At 47.0% G+C, this 19,586-nt stretch overlaps 1 protein-coding gene across 3 annotated transcripts in view; it reads left to right on the top strand.

The window, feature by feature from the left end:
* The window catches only part of RASL10B (RAS like family 10 member B), a 28,001-nt gene extending 8,646 nt beyond the window's left edge, over window positions 1-19,355 (top strand). For all 3 annotated transcript variants that reach the window (XM_054007978.1, XM_054007977.1, XM_054007979.1), the window contains 3 exons: window positions 760-1,131; window positions 13,939-14,063; window positions 14,833-19,355. In XM_054007978.1, the coding sequence (XP_053863953.1) occupies window positions 916-1,131; window positions 13,939-14,063; window positions 14,833-15,103 (612 nt within the window). In that variant the 5' untranslated portion in view covers window positions 760-915 and the 3' untranslated portion in view covers window positions 15,104-19,355. The remainder of the gene's footprint in view (window positions 1-759; window positions 1,132-13,938; window positions 14,064-14,832) is intronic.
* The last annotated feature ends 231 nt before the right edge of the window (window positions 19,356-19,586 follow it).

Genomic DNA, 19,586 nt, shown 5'->3' with positions numbered 1-19,586 from the left:
CTGCATTTCCATGCTGCTGAATGTAGTGAGTTTGTCCAGTTTGGGTGCGTTGCAAGGTGCTTTAACTGGTCATTACAGTCTCCCTTTTAATTGTTTAAAAAAAGGGGGGTTGTGACTTAATTTCCGGTCTCATTTCCCTTCAGTGTAGCCGGTTACCAGACTCTCCGGCTCATTCTGCTCCCTTTGAGCCACTAGGGCTGCAGAAACATCGCTACGTCCTCTACTGGGGGTACAGCCCAGCCAAGCCTGGAGCCCTCTCCTCAACCTCCCTCCCTGCAGCCCCCTGCACCGGGGCAAGGAGAGTGATGGAAACGGGATCCCTAGGGGACCAGCGCCAGCTGGTGTCATTTAAAACTGCCCCCAATGGGACTGTTAAGAATCTGCTACCGAGGTGGCAGTGAGGGGGGAGGTTGGAGAGAGCCAGGGCTTTGTCAGCACAGGTGACGGAAAGGGGCAGAGGTAGGAGGAAGGATGGCCCAGTGGTTGGAGCACTCGGAGCATTTGGGAGACCTGGGTTCAATTCCCTGTTCTGGACAAGTCACTGAGTCTGTGGCTCAGTTTCCCACCTGTAAAATGGGCATAACAGCCCGGTGGGGCTGGGATGATGAACACATGAAAAGGCTGTGAGGTGCTCAGATACTGTGGGGCCAGGTAAGAGCTCTAGCTAGCTAGGCAGGGCTGTGTTTGTTTGGCGAGAGGCTGCCTGGGATACTTTGGGAGGGTGTGTCTTGTTTGACTGGGTCGCTCTTGGTCTTGCAGTGACAGGCTGGGCGGAGGAGGAAATGCTTCCTGAATGGGGCTGAAACCGCAGCCGCTGGAATATGCAGCCCGGGGGCCTTCCTGGCAGTGCAAACGCAGTGGCCTGCGCCAAGGAGCCGATCGCCACGTCGCGTGGGGGGGCCACGGCCGGGAGGCATGGTGACAACTTTCAAGGTCGCCGTGCTTGGGGCTCAAGGGGTTGGGAAGAGCGCCATCGTCCGCCAGTTCCTCTACAACGAGTTCAGCGAGGCGTGCGCGCCCACCAAGTCACGGCGTGTCTACCTGCCGGCCGTGGTCATGAACGGCCACGTGCACGACCTACAGATCATGGACTTCCCACCCATCACATCTTTCCCAGTTAACACACTGCAGGTACGTGTGCCAGGCGCTGACCCGGTAATGCCAGCCAAAGGCAGATGGGCCTGTCAGTAACAATGGGAGTCGGTTCTGAGTCTCCCCCCGAGGTCACATGTGCTCTGACTTATCAACAGAAGAGACCCAATGCCATGAGTCTCCTGCCATTTGACTTGGCATATGATGGGTTTCCGTTAAGGACACTAATCCACAGCCCTGCAAAGATGCAGCCCAGGGATATTTTTGCAGTAGTTTTCCTCTTAGGATCAGGTTGTGTCTTGCATGTCCGGGGCAAGATTTGCTGGTAAACAAATGTGTAAGAAGGGGGCTGCTCGGGGAAGGTTTGTTCTAGTGTTCTGAGCCTAGGAGTGGGAATCAGGACACCTGGGTTCTAATCCCTGAATCGCATCTAATCCCTGAATGGCCTCGGTGAGTCGCTTCCACTCTTGGTGCCTCCATTTCATGAATTGCTTTGAGACCCTTGAGTGGAAGGCGCTAAACCAGGGAAGGTGTCGTTAACATATTGCAATCTGGCTGATTCTCATGACAGTTACAATATATGGCCGGGCACGATCTGCAGTGTCATGGGAACTGATGCCTTTCAGCACTGGAGAGATTAGGTCTCAGTGAGAATTGCAATGAACTTTAGGAATCACATAAACATGCAGAAAACGCATTGTGACCCCCATTATCCAAACCCCAAATAACCCACCTGGGGCTCCGTGCGTAGCCCCCTCTCCTGGCACAACATGTGCCCCTCTCCCACAGGCCTGAACCCCCATTTTTGATGCCCCCGGAACATTTTGGATACTGTACATCGTTCCAGAGGAGAAAGTAGGAAGCTAGAGCACTGGACTGGCATTCAAGAGGCCTGGCTTCTATTCCCGGTTTCGCCACTGGCCTACTGGGTGACCTTGGGAAAGTCACTGCCCTGCTCTATGCCTCAGTTTCCCCATTTGTAAATTGAGATAGTGATACTGACCTCCTTTGGCAAAGCACTTTGAGATCTACATAAGCGCTAGGTATTATTATTATTATTATTTATTAAAAGGATGGTGTCTTCTTAACTCAGCCTAGGCATTTGAATGACCGTAGAAATTGTGGCCTGTTCAGTGAATCACCGCAGCATGTGCTTTCCGTTAGACACCTGCTTAAATCTCACTGGATATGTCTACCCCGCCGCTTGGAGGGGTAATTTCCAGCACAGGCAGAGGAACACGCACTGGCTTGGATCGAGCTAGTGCACTAAAACTAGCAGTGTAGCCACGGCGGCATGGGCTAGTACGATCCTGTCTATGAACCTAGGTACGTACTCCTGTGGCTAGCTCCTCCTGCCGCCCCGGGGCGGTGCTGTTGGTTTTACTTTCCTAGCTCGATCAGAGGTCTTGGACATCCACGAGAGCTGGAAATTCCAGCTCCAGCGTACGTGAAGCCACTGACTTCAATGGGCTGAAATGCTTTGCTGACACAGGGCCTAGGAGAGAGACGCTCCTGCCCTAGTTCAGATCCCTCCTCGAGTGGGATAGAAGCAGCCCAATAACGTGACGTTTGGCCAGACTTGGATCTCTGAAGTCAGGCTCCTGAACAAGTAGGTTTGATTATCCCAGGCGCCTAACTCCCTGTGTGAATCTGGACCTGCGTCTCTGTCCCTTCCTACCTTCCCCGATGTGTCGTATGTATTTGATCTGCCGGGTATGGTGCGTTTCTCTCGCCGTTCTTCACGTAAAACAAACCTGGCGTCTTTGGGGGATGCTTGGCTGCTGTAACAGAAACAGGCAGTTCCTAGGTGGGATATTCTGCCCTCCAACATCAGCCGGCGAAATCAAAGGCTGTAACGGCGGGCATCCCAACCAACCGTCTGAGGGAGTGATTGAATTCGTAGTGTACCAGGGCATCATGCTGAAACTGTACAGTACAATTTCATTGATCTCCCAGCAGATGCAGAACGTAAAGTCGCCACTAATGTCTCACTTGTTTGCTGAGACATTAACTTCATGCCTTCTGTCTGGGGAGGTCAGTACGTTTTCTTGGGCGATCAATCAGGGAGTGAGGGTGATTTCAGAATCTGTAGGGGACTGGTGATGGTTATGGAGGTAGTCAGGGTAGTGGCTCCATAGTTAAGGTAGCAGGACAGAATCCATGCTCTGATTCTCATCTCCAATGTAGATACTATGGGGATGGGTGCTTTATAATTAGCTAAATGCATATTGATTACCCAAGGGTATAATTGTCCCAAAAATGCTCTTTGAGGCTGAAATTTCATGTGCTTAATTTCAACCCAAAGCTGAAGCCTCACAATGTCCCTTCTTGCAGATTGGTAAAGCGTAGTCTCAGAGAAGTGTAATAAGAACATAAAAACAGAACAGCCATACTGGGTCAGACCAATGGTCCATCTCGCCCAATATCCTCTCTCTGACAGAGGCGAGTGCCAGATGCTTCACAGGGAATGAACAGAACAGGGCAATTTTGAAAGATCCATCCCATTGTCCAGTCCTGTGTTGACTCTTCCCAACCTATCGTGTTCATCTGTGTCTGATCATTCTGTTCTTTACTATAGTTTCCACCAATTTGCCTGGTACTACTGAAGTTAGGTTTACTGGTCTCTAATTGCCAGGATCACCTCAGGGGCCTTTTTAAAAAATCGGCATTATGTTAGCTATCCTCCAGTCATCTTGTACAGAGGCTGATTTACATAGTAGATTACATACCACAGTTAGTAGTTATGCAATTTCATCTCTGAGTTCCCTCACAACTCTTGGGAGAATATCATCTGGTCCTGGTGACTTATTACTGTTTAATTTATCGATTTGTTTCCAAACATCCTCTACTGACACCCCAGTTTGAGACAATTGCTCAGATTTGTCACCTAAAAAGAATGGCTCAGGTGTGGGGATCTCCCCCACATCCTGTGGAGTGAAGACAGATGCAAAGAATTCATTTAGCCTCTCCACAATGACCTTGTCTGTCTTGAGTGCTCGTTTAGCACCTTGATCACCCGGTGGTTCTGCTGACTGTTTGGCAGGCTTCCTATTTCTGATGTATTTAAAAAGTTTTGCTGTTAGTTTTTGTGATCTTAGCTAGTTGCTCTTCAAATTCTTTCTTGGCCTGCCTTATCATACTTCGAAATTTGACTTGCCAGAGTTTGTGTGCCTTTCTATTCTCCTCAGTAGGATTTGACTTCTAGTTTTTAAACAATGCCTTTTTGCCTCTAACTACCTCTCTTAGTCTGTTGTTTGGCCATGGTGGCATTTTTTGTCCTCTTACTGTTTCTTATTTGGGGTATACATTTAGTTTGAGACTCTATTATGGTGTTTTTAAATAGTCTCCATGCAGTTTGCAGGCATTTCACCCTTATGACTGTTCCTGTTGATTTCTGTTGGGATAGCTTCCTCATTTTAGTGTAGTTCCCCTTCTTGAAGTTAAATGCTATTGTGGTGGGTTTTTTGGCATTCCTCCCCCTCTCCCCCCTCCAAAGGATGTTAAATTGAATTACATTATGGTTGCTATTACCGAACAGTACAAGCTATATTCACCTCTAGGACCAGATCCTATGCTCCACTTAGGACTAAATCAAGAATTGCCTTACTCCTTCTAGGTTACAGGACAAGCTTCTCCAAGAAGCATCCATTTATGGTGTCTAGAAATTTTATCTCTGCGACCTATCCTGAGGAATATTTGTCCAAGGGAGTGGATAGCAAGGGCCCTGTGTAGGAGGAGAAGCCATTCTTGACTTAGTTTTGAATAACACTACAGAGTTGACGGAGATCTCTGGCTGTGGGGAGGAAGCATTTCAACATGAGTGACCAGAATCTCATTCAGATTGTGAAAGCCACAAAATGGGACCAAAATAGAGATAATTAAAGGCTGCTCAATTTCAGATGAGCTGCTGTTGGAGGACGTGGGCCATGCTGTGCAGAATCTAATGGAGGGGTGGGTATGAAAGGAACATATGCCTAAGGATTACACACAAGGCTCTCTGCTATTAAGATACAAGACAGTAATTTTTCATGGGGAAAGAGCCTGGGTAGAATCCAAACAGTCCCCTCCCCAAACTTGAACTGAATCTGTTCTGAGTTGTGAAAAAACATCATGTGACCCTTTTCTTCATTTCCCACTGGCTCTGGCACCAGTTAGTCCCAGGATAGGAAGTGTGGGCTCTTTATTTATTCCGAACATTTATCTAGAGCTCATCCCCATAATATCTGCACATGACGTAGATTAGAGCAAAAGCAATTTCCAAATTTAAGGCCTGATACAGTTTTGGATCAGAATAATTGTTTCAAGCAGAAACATCATGTCTACATTGCAATCACGGGGCATAAGAATGGCCATACTGGATCAGACTAAAGGTCCATCTAGCTCAGTATCCTGTCTGCTGACAGTGGCCAGTGCCAGGTGCTCCAGAGGGAGTGGACCAACAGGCAATGATCAAGTGATCTCTCTCCCGCCATCTATCTCCACCCTCTGACAAACAGAGGCTAGGGACACCATTCCTTACCCATCCTGGCTAATAGCCATTAATGGACTTAACTGGATAAATTCATGGAGGTTCTCTTTTAAACACTGTTATAGTCCTAGCCTTCACAACCTCCTCAGGCAAGGAGTTCCACAAGTTGACTGTGCGCTGTGTGAAGAACTACTTCCTTTTATTTGTTTTAAACCTGCTGCCCATGATTCCAGGTCATATAGACATACCCGAGTTAGCTTTAATCTAGCTAGCTTGAGCACTAGAAAGGTACAATAGCATGGACTTCAGCAGGGCTAGTCACCTGAGTAAGTATCCAGGGTCCCGGCTTGGGCTTTTACAGCCTATGCTTCTGCAGCTTCCTTGCTATTGTTAGCCCTGGTCTACACTGGGGGGGATCGACCTAAGATACGCAACTTCAGCTATGAGAATAGCGTAGCTGAAGTCAACGTATTTAGGTCTACTTACTGCGGCGTCTTCACGGCGCTGAGTTGACTGCTGCCGCTCCCCCTCGACTCTGCTTGCGCCTCTCACGGCGGTGGAGTACCGGAGTCGATGGGAGAGTGCTCAGGGATCGATTTATCGTGTCTAGACTAGATGCGATAAATCGACCCCTGATAGATCGATCGTTACCCGCCGGGTAGAGCTAGCTCGGGTATGTCTACCCATGCTGCAGCCACACCTCTGATTTCAGTGTGGACAGGGGCCCAAATTTTTAAGGTATTTATTGCAATGCCTAACTGATTTAGGAGCTGGTCTCATTTCCACCCAAGTGCCTAATTCTCTTTTGAAAATTAGACTTTGGCTCCTAAATCAGTTAGGTGTTGCAACGCTGAGCGCAGCAACTCCTAAATAGCTTTAAAAATCTAGGCTGGTATGTCTACCCGTAGTGATGCTGGTACAGCCCCTAGAGTGGAGGCATTATTGCTTTATAGCAGGATAGCTTATATCCCTTCCTACATGGGAATAAGCTGTATCTGCATGAACACCGTTATACCAATAGAATTATGTTCACACTAGGAAGTTGTGCCACTTTGACTTTACCAGCATATTTAAAGAGGTATAAATGTGTGTGTAGATGAGGCTTAAGGAGCTAATACACAATGAACAGCCCTACCCCTAACCGGGGGGGGAAGAAAACAGAGAGCGTTTTCGGTATTTCTCAATGATTGGTCTGTGGAGCGATGCCAGTCCCTGACACAGAAGCAAGCTGGTCCCTGGTATCAAAAAGGTTGAGAAACATTGGCCTAACGGGTAGAAGAGGGAAGTGGTCCTAAAAGGTGCCTTTCACTGCACTGCGCGTGAAACAGCTGGTTGAAAAAATGCCAGTTATTTTTTTTAAGGGGCATTTAGGAAAAAAATGGGGGGAAGGTTGTTTTGTTTTTTGTTTCTCCCCAAATTTCCCACAAAACAGTTTTGGTTTTCAAAATCTGGTTTTGGCTTTAAAAAAAAAAAAAAAAAATCAGTTCTCAGCAAAAGGTTTCTATTTGCAAAAACCTAGTGGCCTCTGCCCCCCCAATTTTGTAGAGACTAACAAAAATGTTAACCAAAAATTGTTTGGTTTTTAGTTTCAGGGGGCGGTGGGGGGGCGTGGTTGGAAAAAGCTGGAAAATGTTGACCAACATGAAAAACTTCTGCTGTAATTGGGTTGTAAAACCATTTTGCTGAAAAATTTGGAGCAGCTCCGAGGAGAAATCAGGAGTGGATGTTTTACTAAAAGAGGTGCTCTAGTTCAAGCAGGAATTAATTCAATGCAGTTCTCCGGCCTATGTTATACTGTAGGTCAGAGTAGACGATTACTGTGGTCCCTGCTGGCCTTAGACTTTGTGAACTTCAAGCGAGTGCCAAGAGCCAAGCACAATGCCAGTGCCCCAGTTCAATCTCCTTTGAGCCCTAAATCAACCCTCAGTGCCCTGCACCCAGACAGATATAAATGGAGTTCAGCTGGGGTGTTCTGAGGGAGTTGCATTCCTCCTCCCTCAGCTGGACAGGTTCAGAGCGGAGCATTGCTGTGATGCAAGGAGGTCAATAGACTAAAGGGATAAAAATGGAAGGATTCCCCCAGACCTGCACAAGAAAGGAGGAGGATCAAAATTCAACACTGCACAAGGGAACAAAAAGGTCAGCGCAAGAGACAGACAGAAAAAGCGAAGGGTAATTTATTGACGTGACAGATGATGCCTAACATATTCCATGTCTTGGCGTGCACCACAGAGGGCGGACGATGCAAACAAATGGAGATTTCCAGGGAAGGAAGAATGGGCCCTGGAATGATCTCAAAGGAGTGAAGGGAGGTGGGAAACACTACGGCCGGCACTGCAGAGGAGGGATAAATGTAGAGAAGGGTAGGAGTGCATCACCTCAATGGGAAAGAGGAGGCCTGGCTGTTGAAGGGAGAATGGATGGCTCAGGAGATTGGTCATGGGTTACAAAGGCTTTTCCTTCTAGATCACCCTATTGGTCCAGTTTGGTACTGACCAGAAGTCATTGCTTGGAGACTATCAGTAGAACATGGAGTGGGTTAGAACCGTTCCAGAGGAACAGATGCCCCCATCAGAACTGGAACCTTTCCTGGCAGGCTCAGAAGAGAGGCAGAGGACTAAGGGAGGTGGGGTCCCTCCAGGCAAGGTTGAGGGGCATGAATAGCTTGGCGTGGGTTCTGGGGATAAAGAATACCTGCTTTCCAGCAGGCTGTGTCCATCGCCCCAAGGCTTCTGAAATGGGTTGCTCCAACCCTCCTGGGACTGTGGGAAAGTTTAGACCTGGAGCCAGACTTCACGGCTTGGGCTCATCGCTGGTCAGAGGCAGAAGTTGAAATGCCAAAATGTGGAGCGAGGGGATCTGCCCTGTATTCCTCTGATTGAAAGGACCAAGTCCTGGAGAGGCCATGGGAGAGGCTGTCCTTAAGGGATTCCTAGCCCAGCGAGGCAGACTCCTTGTCTCCATGGTGGCTGCTTGTTCATATCACAACCCACCACCACATTCCCATTGTGCCACTAAGGTCTCTGTGGTTGCCACTAGTGCAAACGGTTATTTGTGTAGTGCGGAGCCAATGGCTTGGTAAGTGAATTTGAACCTTATCTGGAGGCCAGGCCTTTCTAAGAGAAGTACCCTTAGATCACAGCACCATAGGTAGCCACATAAGGGCCTGCTTTTCCGTCAGTCCCATGTCATGCTCTCCTATCTGCTGGTCAGACCAGCATCCCTGCCTATAGTCCTATGTGGCTTTCCTGGCTCCTTGCCTGGAACGCTGCACTTCAGCTTCACCTCCTAGCTTCCCAGTCTGCGCTGGGGTTATTGAGACATCACAGATCTTTATATAGAGGTGAAGGAGGGGGTCACCCCAGCTGTAGGAAGGACACAGGCAGGAGATTGCCCAGGATTCATTTGGAGCATAAAGAGGGCAAAGGAGGACGGTGGATGGGCTCCACACACAGTACCTCACATGAGGGCCAGCACTGCAAATAGAATTCGCCCCAAGCCCCCGTACACCAGGCATGGATCCTGTCACCCTGCCCTAGTTGCTTTAAATAGTTTCATTTGCCTCTCTGAAGCAGAACTTGGGGGCACCCGGGCCAAGGCTGCTACATCACCAAGCGGAAAGCGATGCTCAGCAATCTATAAATATGCCGTGTTTATAATCACACAAAATATAGGGCTTCTGGCAATGCATAATTCAGCAGGGCTGAGGCTGCGTGGGGAGCAAGCGAGCAGGAGATAAGCACCTCTCCCTGGGCATCCTTAGACAGAAAGAATAGCCCCTTATCCACTAATGCCCTAGGCAGGGGATGGCAACAGCTTCTCCCAGAACGGCCTTATTGTTGCACAAACAAGGCACAATTGTGAGAAGAATGTACCTCTCTCTCTCTGTGCTGGAGGAACATGGATTCGGCAGCTGAGAGCACACAGCTCTGTGCTGCCTTCTGGCCATCAATCCCCGCCCCTTTAGAATGCTCGCTGATGGATCCCCGCCTCTTTGGAATGCTCAGCAGCCTATCAGGATGGTTCCATCCATCCACTAGGCTTTATAGCCATGGGTGACACTCCACTCGGGGGTAGCGAGGAAGGGATGGCGTGCATGCTCCTCTTTCACAGGCGTTTCATGAAGGGTCAGACAGGCAGCTAGACCTGACGGTCGCACACTTTTTGGGAGGTGCTTTTGAACAGAAAGAGCAGCGTGGAGCTAATTCATAGCAAACTTTCTCACACTTATGCCACAAAGGAAAACAACAGGAAAGCAGCAGCCTGATCCACCGGGGCGTCCAGGCCCAGTTTCACACGTGCGTCACAAGGGGAGCACAATCTGGCCGCTAATGCTCCAACAATTGGTGGGAACCTACTTTCTGGGATAGCCACTTGGGGAGGAAGAACTGGCCAGCCTGGCACCTGCACTGACAGATCCTTGCTCTGAGTTCACTCAGCTCCCTTTCAATACAGGGACCCTTTCAACGGTCAAGATACTAAAAATATGTAACGGCCTAGTGCTCCTGTCACTTACACCAGAGTAAATCCATTGTCTTCAGTGCCATTACTTGTAGAAATTGTCCTACTGGCTCAGACCCAAGTCCATCCACTCCAGTGTCCTATCTCCAATAATGGCCAGTACGAGATGCCTCAGAGGAACCCTATAGCAGGCAGGTTTACTCTACGGCAGTGGAGAATCAAGCTCAAAGATTCAAGTTTATCCTTTAGTAGGACCTAACTGACAGGAGTGAAGTTACACCATTTATATATTTGACTCCCCTGTCAGAGAAACCAGTTTAACCTTTAGAAACTGGCATCAACTTCGCATAATCCACATCAGCCCAACTGCTCCTGTGTCCTGGGTGTTTTCTCAAGTTCTTTGCCTCTGGCAGTTGGGGCGTTTAGTCTCCCTGCCAGCAATAGCTACTTGCCTCCGGTGTAAGGCAATCAAACGTGGTCACTTTCCTTCCGTCAGCATTGCCACATCTTCCTCCTCCCTGATGTAGGATTATTTGGAATTCTTGTAATTCTCTGGTGCCTTTCACCTCCAACCTTCATGAATAAAGCTTCACAACTCATCTTTGAAGCAGCAGAATATTGTCAAATGCATTTTATAGAAAGGGAAACTGAGGCATGGAGACGTTATGTGATTTGCCCAACTAGTTACTTAAGGATGCATTGCCACTGGAAAAGTAGAATTCAGGGACTGCTAGAATCCCTGCTGTAACCACTAGCCTCTACTGCAGTTCTCCCCCACCCCCGCATCACTGTAATATTTGCCGTGCAATTTACCATTGCTCATTTATCTATTAGAAATCAGCCCTTAATCCAAGTGCCTAATCAATAAGCTACTGCAAACAGCAACTGATCATTAATGAACTAATCATCAGTCCTTGTTTTTTTTGTATTGCCAATAATTTTATTACCACACTTAACTGCAGGCATCATTAGGCGAAGCAACTTTAAGCAAAATCTAGATAAGATAATAATAACACCCTAGTGAAATCATGATGGACAATGCTGAAAATGACTCGAGTGATGGCATTCAAGCAAATTGCATCCCAGCCTCAATGTAATAAGCTGTAATATACTGATCTCCCAGACATATTGGAACTCTTCCATAAAGATATTAACCTACAGCTAATAAGCTGCCACTATAATAGTCTTTATCGCTTTGGTAACAGTCACTGAAAAGTCACCCTGTCATTTTCATGCACTGACCAGGGGCTGTGGGGGTGGCACCATGAATGAATAGGTTTCTTTCATCGCTAATTCCAGTGATTCATTCAAATCTTTGAGGTCTGTAAAGCACGCCAAAAAAGTGTCCTTTGCCATTTCTTCCATTCCTAGCTCCTTTTGTTTGCTTTATTCCCAAATATCATAACCATAAAAGGGGATGATTGTACGAAAATGTCTCACTACAGGAAGAATTACTATAGTTTCTTCTAACTGTATCTTTATACTCTACAGTCAAGATTTTGCAGTTTCTCCTGCATAGCGTGCTGTCCCAAGCTATCTATCATAACAGGGTCCATATTGTATGGAATCCTAAATCTCTACCCATTTCCATAGTGTCCGGGACGCCTTCCGCTTCCTCAGTCCATTAGAGCAGCTGCCATGTAAACATGGGGGATTCCTGTTTTGTTAGGAATTGTGGGTTGCATCCCTGTGCAGTGAGAGAGGTGCCCAATGGTGCCAGTTTGTATGGCTCACAAGAGGAGCCCAGGCTGCCAGTGATCAGAGCTCTACAGCTTTGTGGTTCTGCCGTGGATTGGATTCTTGTCTACTACACAAGTTCAGCAGGCAAAGACGGAATGTCTCCTATGTTTGTTTCCTGGGACTTGCATCTTTCCGATCCTTTGACAGCAATTGTATTTCTAGAGTCACCTTTGAGCTGCGCTTGTGTCCAGGAGAACAGCATTCTGGAAGCCCCGATGCAACCTTTACACGGGGTTGGATTGGGCACTGGGAATTAGTATTTCTCTCGGTTTTTTTCTTGAACAAATGCAGAGTTAGCGGCTGCTGAATGGTGGCATTTAAGGAGGTAAAAGCCAGGCATATTTTCACTCATGCATCATGCACAAAACACTGACTGTTCTGTATGGGAAGCTCTTGAAAAGCCCCAGCTGTTCAACAAATGTCTTTTTTTATTAACATTTTATAGCCCTAAGCTGTATATGTAGCATGGCTCACCCACACTGAACTAGTCTCCTACAGCCCTAGGCAATGCAGGGAGGAACACAAAGCCATGGAATGAGGGCCTGACTTTGTGTCGGCTGGAGTTGTGCCAGGGCATCTCAATCCTAACTTGCAGCATCCCCTTCTGTTATCATCCTGGACCACCCCCAGCTCTGCCAATACATCCAGTGCTGATCTATGGCATGCCCTGCTACTCCAGTCTTGGGGCCACCCCACAACAACCACCAACACTTTTGATCTATAGCTCCTTCTGCTATTCCAGTCCTGACCTCCGCAGCCTACACAAACTCAGCTCGGCCAATGACTCTCAGTTCTAACATGAAATACCACTGGATAGTCCAATTCTGGGCTCGTCTGGCCTCAGGCCTTCTGGTTAGCAAAACCTAGTGTCCTAATCTTTGGCTTTCCTGCGTAAAGAGCTGTCCTGGCCCAGTCTTTCTGTGATGTGGATGAATGGCCGCTCTAGACCAGGAAATGTATTTGATCGCTCTCTAGTTCAAACAAAATGTGTACAGTCTAGATTGCCAGAGGTGAATGCAAAAATGTTCAGTGAGTTCATTAAGCAGAGGCAAGCACTATAAATCTAGAAACAAGCTAATTCAGAACCATGGACAGATCATGCGCTAATAGTGCCATCAAGTATCTAGCAATCAAGGTGAAATTAGTGCTGTTGGAAAGTACCTAATTAACAGACCTGGAGACTGGGGTCCTTCACGTGCAGGCTTTCCCTACATTGCCCTGCCAATGTGGATATAAAGGGGAACAAACTTTTAGGAACTAGGCTTTTCCCTTCCAACATCAATCGCAAATCATATAGCCCAAACAGCCCACGAACATAAGTAACTTTGATCATTTTTCCCCTGAGTCAACTTTGAACCCATCCTGTAGAGATGAAAGAGGACTTAACCCTGCGCTGGTCCCTGATCCTGAACTTTACCCAGGGTGAGGTAGCTGGAGATACTGGTGAGAGGAGTTTTGTTGATGTAGTTTAGTCTGACCTTGTGTATAAAAACAGGCCATAGGACTTCCCGGAATTAATTCCTGTTTGGACTAGAGCATGCTTTTGTTTGCCACGGAGCAAGCCAGAGAAGACCGAGAGGTTAAAGAAGGAGAGGAGAGCAGGGGTGGGGGGGGGTTGAGGAAGGTTAGTAACCAGTTTGGGATGAGCTTGAGGGGGCAGGTGGAGGAGAAACACAGTCACAGAGCAGTTAGGTGATTACCCCTTGTCACACAGTGAGTCAGCAACAGAACCAGGAATAAATCCCAGATCACTTGAGTCCCAGTCCTGGACATTAACACTAGAGCATGTGCCTGCTATAATTATCTGCTACTAATTCCACCAGGGTGCAGTGAGGCTGCTGCTGGGAAAACCCCCATTACGCCTGTAATATCACCCATCCCAAAGCAACAGTAACTGCAGATCTGGACTTGTACAGCAGGCCCTAGGGATGCTCGAAATAGAGGAGTACAATGGTGCTGGGGTTTTGAGGCACCAGCCATGTTTGCAGAAGCAGGCGTGGTATTGCGTTAGGAGCAGTGCCCAAGTCCAGCAAAATCTCGGCATAAAATCCAGTAGCAGAAGGCCTGGCATGGTCACAGTAGTGCCCTTGCACATGAGCTGGCAGACAGGCTGGAGAGATACCCCAAGGGGGGCTTCTGCACCTGAGCTTTGACCAATTCCTGTGTGCCTGTTGCAGGAGTGGGCGGACGCGTGCTGCAGGGGGCTTCGGAGTGTCCACGCCTACATCCTAGTCTATGACATCTGTTGCTTTGACAGCTTTGAGTACATCAAAACTATTCGACAACAGATCCTAGAAACGAGGTAAGTGCCTGCTTGCCTTACTCCTGGCCCAGCTGAGCTGGGGAAAGGGCCGTGCTCACAAAGCTAAAGTCGCCTCTCAATTGTGCATCCTCTCCAGGAATATATTGGGGGCAGGGAGGAGGATGGAGGGTGCTGAGTTCCCTTCAGTGCTGATAGCCCTAGGGACTGAAATCTTCTAACAGGTGCAGGCTAGATCCACCTGCACTAAATTCACTCAAGCATAATAGAAAAGCAAAGAGCAACAAACAGCTCAGATGGGAGCTCTCCTAGCTGCCAGCAGCTGCCAATGAGATATTAAGAGCCACAGCGGGGCCAAGTCTAGTCATTGGCAAAGCAGCTTTGGGTTTCTTACCAGTATTTGTAAGCTGCGCTTGCTGTGACAAGGTAGGTGAGTGACTGGGCAGTTTGCTACAGCAGGATCTGCCATACCCCTCCATGCAGAACAAAGTTTCCTGCTGACAGCCCAGCAGCAGCCACCAGTCTGTCCCCACTGCGTTACATAAGGGAGGCTCCGGATTGCCATCCTCTGCCACTGGGACAGGCTCAGCCAGGAACTGAGGATGGGGAGGGATCCCCAGGAGACAGAAATAAAGATAAAATAGTGAGCTAGTGGGAAGCAGAAGAGCAATTGTAGGAAATTGGAAGGGGGTAATGGGTTGGAGATTAAGGAAGGCCAATGAAAGAAATTGACGTGTTTCTTCTTTTCTGTTACCAATTCCCCCCACTACTCCACTCTGTCTGTGTCTGTCTCTGCCCTGCCTCTCTGCAGGGTCATTGGCACCACCGAGACCCCCATCATCATTGTGGGCAACAAGCGGGATCTGCAGAGGGGCCGGGTGATTCCCCGCTGGAACGTCTCCAACCTGGTGAAGAAGACCTGGAAGTGCGGCTACATCGAGTGCTCGGCCAAGTACAACTGGCACATCCTGTTGCTCTTCAGCGAGCTGCTCAAGAGCGTGGGCTGCGCCCGCTGCAAGCACGTCCACACCGCCATCCGCTTCCAGGGGGCACTGCGCAGGAACCGATGCACCATCATGTGAAGCCTGTGCTCCCATGACTGCCCCCAGAGACCCTTTTGTAAAACGGAGGGGCGGGCACAGGAGGACGCGAGCAGCTCTCTTGACAAAGGAAGCCGTGTCAGGGAGGGTGCCCAGCTCTCCTGGATGAAGCCTGAGAGTGAGCCACCCTCTGCCCTGCCTGTCCCCAGCACATAGACGGCACGGCCGATTCAAGGAGGCGGCGTCATGCTCCAAAGTGCAAAAGGCTGTTAGGCGCCTTCCTCTCCTCCCACCTCTGCATTGGATCATGGACTGGATGATGTGGTGTCCAGCGAAGAAGGGAGAGGGGCAGCTTGGAGAGAGCAGGGATGGGTGAAGTATCGCTGGTTACCGTGCAGTTGGGGGGGGAGGGGGTCTTCTGCCGTCTCAGAGCAAGACGGTTATTACCTGCCGCTTGGTTATTACCTGAGGATGACCTAGTCTGGACAAGTGGCAGATTTGTATGGGTATCCATCTGTAATGCCAACGGCCTACCACGAGGTGTGGCATGGCATCCCCTGCTGCCTTGGTAACCAGAGATGTTTTCACTGCAAACAGGGATACAAAGACCCAGTCAGCCTTAAGTCAACAGGTCCTTCACCCTTGTGCCAGGAGAGTAGCATGGCATCAGGGAAGCTGAACCCTCCCTTCTTTTGCCCATTGGATCAGGGACAGAGCAGCCTGACAGCGAGAGGCATGGCTGAAATGGATTTTTTTATTTTTTTATTTCAGGACAGAATTTTCAGATGGTTCAACACCCCCCTCCCCCCTCCCAACTGGTCCTTCCTCCCCTGTTTCCTTCCTGTGTTGTGTTTCTACAAGCTCCGAACCTTTTTTTAAATATCTCAACAGCGTGAGCGCATGTCTGAGGCTTGCCTTTCTTGGCATGTGCGTGTTGGCGTGTTCATTCTCACGCGTGTGCTGTGCACGAATAGCCCCTCCCCCCCTTCTGCTGACAAGACACCCGGGTTTGGCAGTTAGCTGCATCATTTTTGTTCTTCCTTTTACATGGATTTTTTCCCCCCAGCACTAGGTTGAAAGCAAAATGATCCTGAAATTCTAGTGTTAGTTCCACCATCCCTGCCCGACTCCTATCTGACTGTACCAGATTTGCTGGACAGGCACTGGAGTTCTACCTCTTGTTGCTGGAGCTGACCACTGTCAGTTTTGTACAGATTTAAAAATGATCATCATAATGAAACCAAACTAGACAATGGCCTCCTTGAAGGATAACTAAAATACTGTATTGACCTGTACCTAGTGTTTGAGAAAGATCCTACAGCTAATATAAACACGATGGTTTCAGTGCTCAAGGATCTTTTGCGCTCCTCTGTGTAAAGAGGCATAAGCATAAATAAGTATCAGGACTGATGGTTTATAAATTGAGCCGACCCAAACACACCTACATCTTACTGTCATGGCAGGAGAGATCAATGAAAACTGAACTTCAGTTAGAAACGCCTGTTTTCCACAGTTGTTTTACCATAATTGACCTGCTAAATTCACCCCAACTTAAGGCTACTTTGCAAAGATTGGCTGACATTTCAGATGTCAACATCTCCGTTTATATGCAAGTATGTACAGTTTCCGAATAGGCAAGGCTATCTCCTTACACTGTTTAAAAGGGCTGATCGGTAGCTGCAGTGGATCTCAGCTTCGTTCTCACACACACATTTCCCCCCCCCCCCCCGCCCCCGGGATAGCCGGGGGCCGTTGTAATAGAACAAATGAAACCTGAGAGGGAGAGTTCTGTGTTCAGGCTTTACTAGAAGGAGGTGCTGTGATACTTTATACACTGTTACACTTTTTGGATTCTTCTATTACTTTTGTCCTAGACAATCTTTTCCCTAAACATAACCCTGGCCAGAAGCCCTCGTGCCATCCAATGGCAGACTCCTGAATTACACTATAGCAAGGCAGTCAAGTTGTTTAAAGGTGACATTCAAAAAAAAAAATGAGAAATTGGATTTGTGCCTCCCCTCACACACATTTTTTTTCTTTTGGCTAATTTATGATTGATAAGAGGTCTGCCTTTTTAAAAAAAAAATGATTTTCTGCTTGTTTTATATTTTAGAAATATAGGTCTTGTCTACCCTATTTTTCCTTGTCTACCCTGTTTTTCCCCTCTTTAACTTGCTCAAACACATGAGAAACTCTTGGGAGAAAAGATTTCTTGGTTAAAGTTTAAGGGAGGAGGAAGCGCCCAATCCATACCTGAGACCAACAAGTTCTCCAGTAAAATCAGACCTGCAGCTTCTAAAGGTTAAAAAATGTTTAAGCCTTCCTTATCTATAATAAAACAAAAAGCCCAGTGTTTTCCCATTGGTAGGTCCCATTTCACAGTAATGCTATTACTATCTTGGTAACACTTTTTATTAAGAAGTCATTTCTAAAAAAAATGAACTCTAAAGTTTCATTTTTATGACCAAATCCCTGGAATCTTGCTGTCATAATCACCAAAGTCACTTGCTGGAATACAAACTATATTGAGAGCACTTTTGCAATGTGATAGGCTGTGATTTAGCTGTCTAATTACCATTACCACTAAAACGAGGAGCATTGCTAAGTCATTATCCACTGTGCTGAAATTGTATGCCGTGTACAGTTAGGTTTGCAAAATGGAATGCCATATAACATGTAGAGAGAGAACTGAAACAAATCTTTGGCTACCTAGGTACTTACACCATAGCCACTTGGTACTTCACAGTAACAATGGGTAATAAATCCTCCTGCTCCAAAAACACAGGCCTCCATCACTTGAGCTAAAGGCAAATCTCTAGTATCAATATAGGCTCTATGACACACAGCTGAGTCCAGCCAGTAAAGAGTAGTAGTACATATTCACAGCAATCAATACATTACTCTATGAATAGTCAGTTGTAAATTTTAGGCTTATGATTCTACTGAGACTTTGGAGGACTTGGTCATGGTTTGTGACATCAGCAGACCCTTTTGCTGGAATTGTAATTCTAGAATTAACTGTTGCTTGTTATTTATCCTGTACGCTGCATGTACTACAATGTAATAACATGCTTTGCTACAGGTGGTTCTAATATCATCTCTTTGGTACTTCGTACTTATTAACACATTATGTCCATATTCTTGTTCGCTAGCCAGCTTTATCCCTTAAACTTTTTTAATAAGAAAACTCATTTGCAAATGCTAATAATAAAGCATTTATAAATGTGCTATAATGTAAAACTATCACATCTTAAGTCAATACATAGATTACTATAACCCTGTATCCTGCAGTTTATAACAGAAATTGGTCTAATAAAAGATATTACCCCACCCACCTTATTTTTCTAATATCCTGGGACCAACACAGCTACAAGACTGCAAACAGTTTATAACACACTTAGTTATAGGTTTTATAGCACTGATTAAGTATTTTGAAAAATGTTATAAATGTAATTATATTCTACAGTGACTCAGAGAAAATTATATTAGTAATAATAATACTTCTCATTTATATAGCATTTTTCAGCTTCAGAGTGAACTGCAGCTCCAAACACTGAATCCTCACAATAGTCCGGTGGGGTGTAGTTAATTTACAGGTGGGGAAATAAGGTAGAAAGCTCAAGTGATTTGCCTAAAGCAACAGAAAGAGCTCGTAGCAGAGCTGGGACATGAATTGAGGAATTCCAGGCTTCCAAGCCCACGCTCAGACCCCAAGGTAGTATTGGTTGGTGTCAGTATTGGGCTGTGAAGCCACAAAACAAGAGGGAGAAGATGACAAGCGCAATAGCATTTTTAATAAATATTGTAATAACTAATCACATAATTATTTATGAATTAACCTATTTCTAAAAATACCCTTAATACAAAGTGTTACCGTTCTCTTTCTTTAAACAAGGTTCTAAGAAGGAACATTTCCCCATATACATTTTTACACACACAATTGTGCTTCCTTGGCAGGAAAATTGTTCCCAAATCTTCCTGGTGAGTGTCTTCCCTGGGAGGGCTCAGGAGAGAGCCACATTTCTCTCTGCACTGTGCACCTGTTATTCATTGGTCTACATTGGAGGAAATGTACGTGAAAGCCTCTAATTAGGAGTCTCTCTCTCTCTATTCCCTCCCATCCCTGCCCCCAGATGTTCTTCATCTGACCTGTTTAGTTTGGGGGTTTCTTGGACTTGGTTTTCCACTTCCCCTTGGATTTCTTGTTGGAGATTCCCAATGTGTCTGTAAAGCCTGTAACACGCTACACTCCCCGTTATCTGAAATCAGATTAAAATCAGGTGCATTTCCCCTTCTTCTGTACCTACGTCTCTGTCATTTTCCTGCGATGTCTGATTACTTTCTTATATCTACACTCCTCACCAGCACCAAGTGACCAGCATGCGCAGCTCTGCGTCTAGAAACATAGGAATTGCCAGACTGGATCAGGACCAAAGTCCAGCTAGTCTAGTATCCTGTCTCTGGCAGTGGCCAGCACCAGTTGTTTCAGAAGATGCAGATGTGGGAAAATCTGCCTCTCCACCCA

Source organism: Malaclemys terrapin, chromosome 18 (assembly GCF_027887155.1).
Source record: "Malaclemys terrapin pileata isolate rMalTer1 chromosome 18, rMalTer1.hap1, whole genome shotgun sequence".
Taxonomy (NCBI): domain Eukaryota; kingdom Metazoa; phylum Chordata; order Testudines; family Emydidae; genus Malaclemys; species Malaclemys terrapin.
This window is presented reverse-complemented; position numbering and strand designations above follow the sequence as displayed.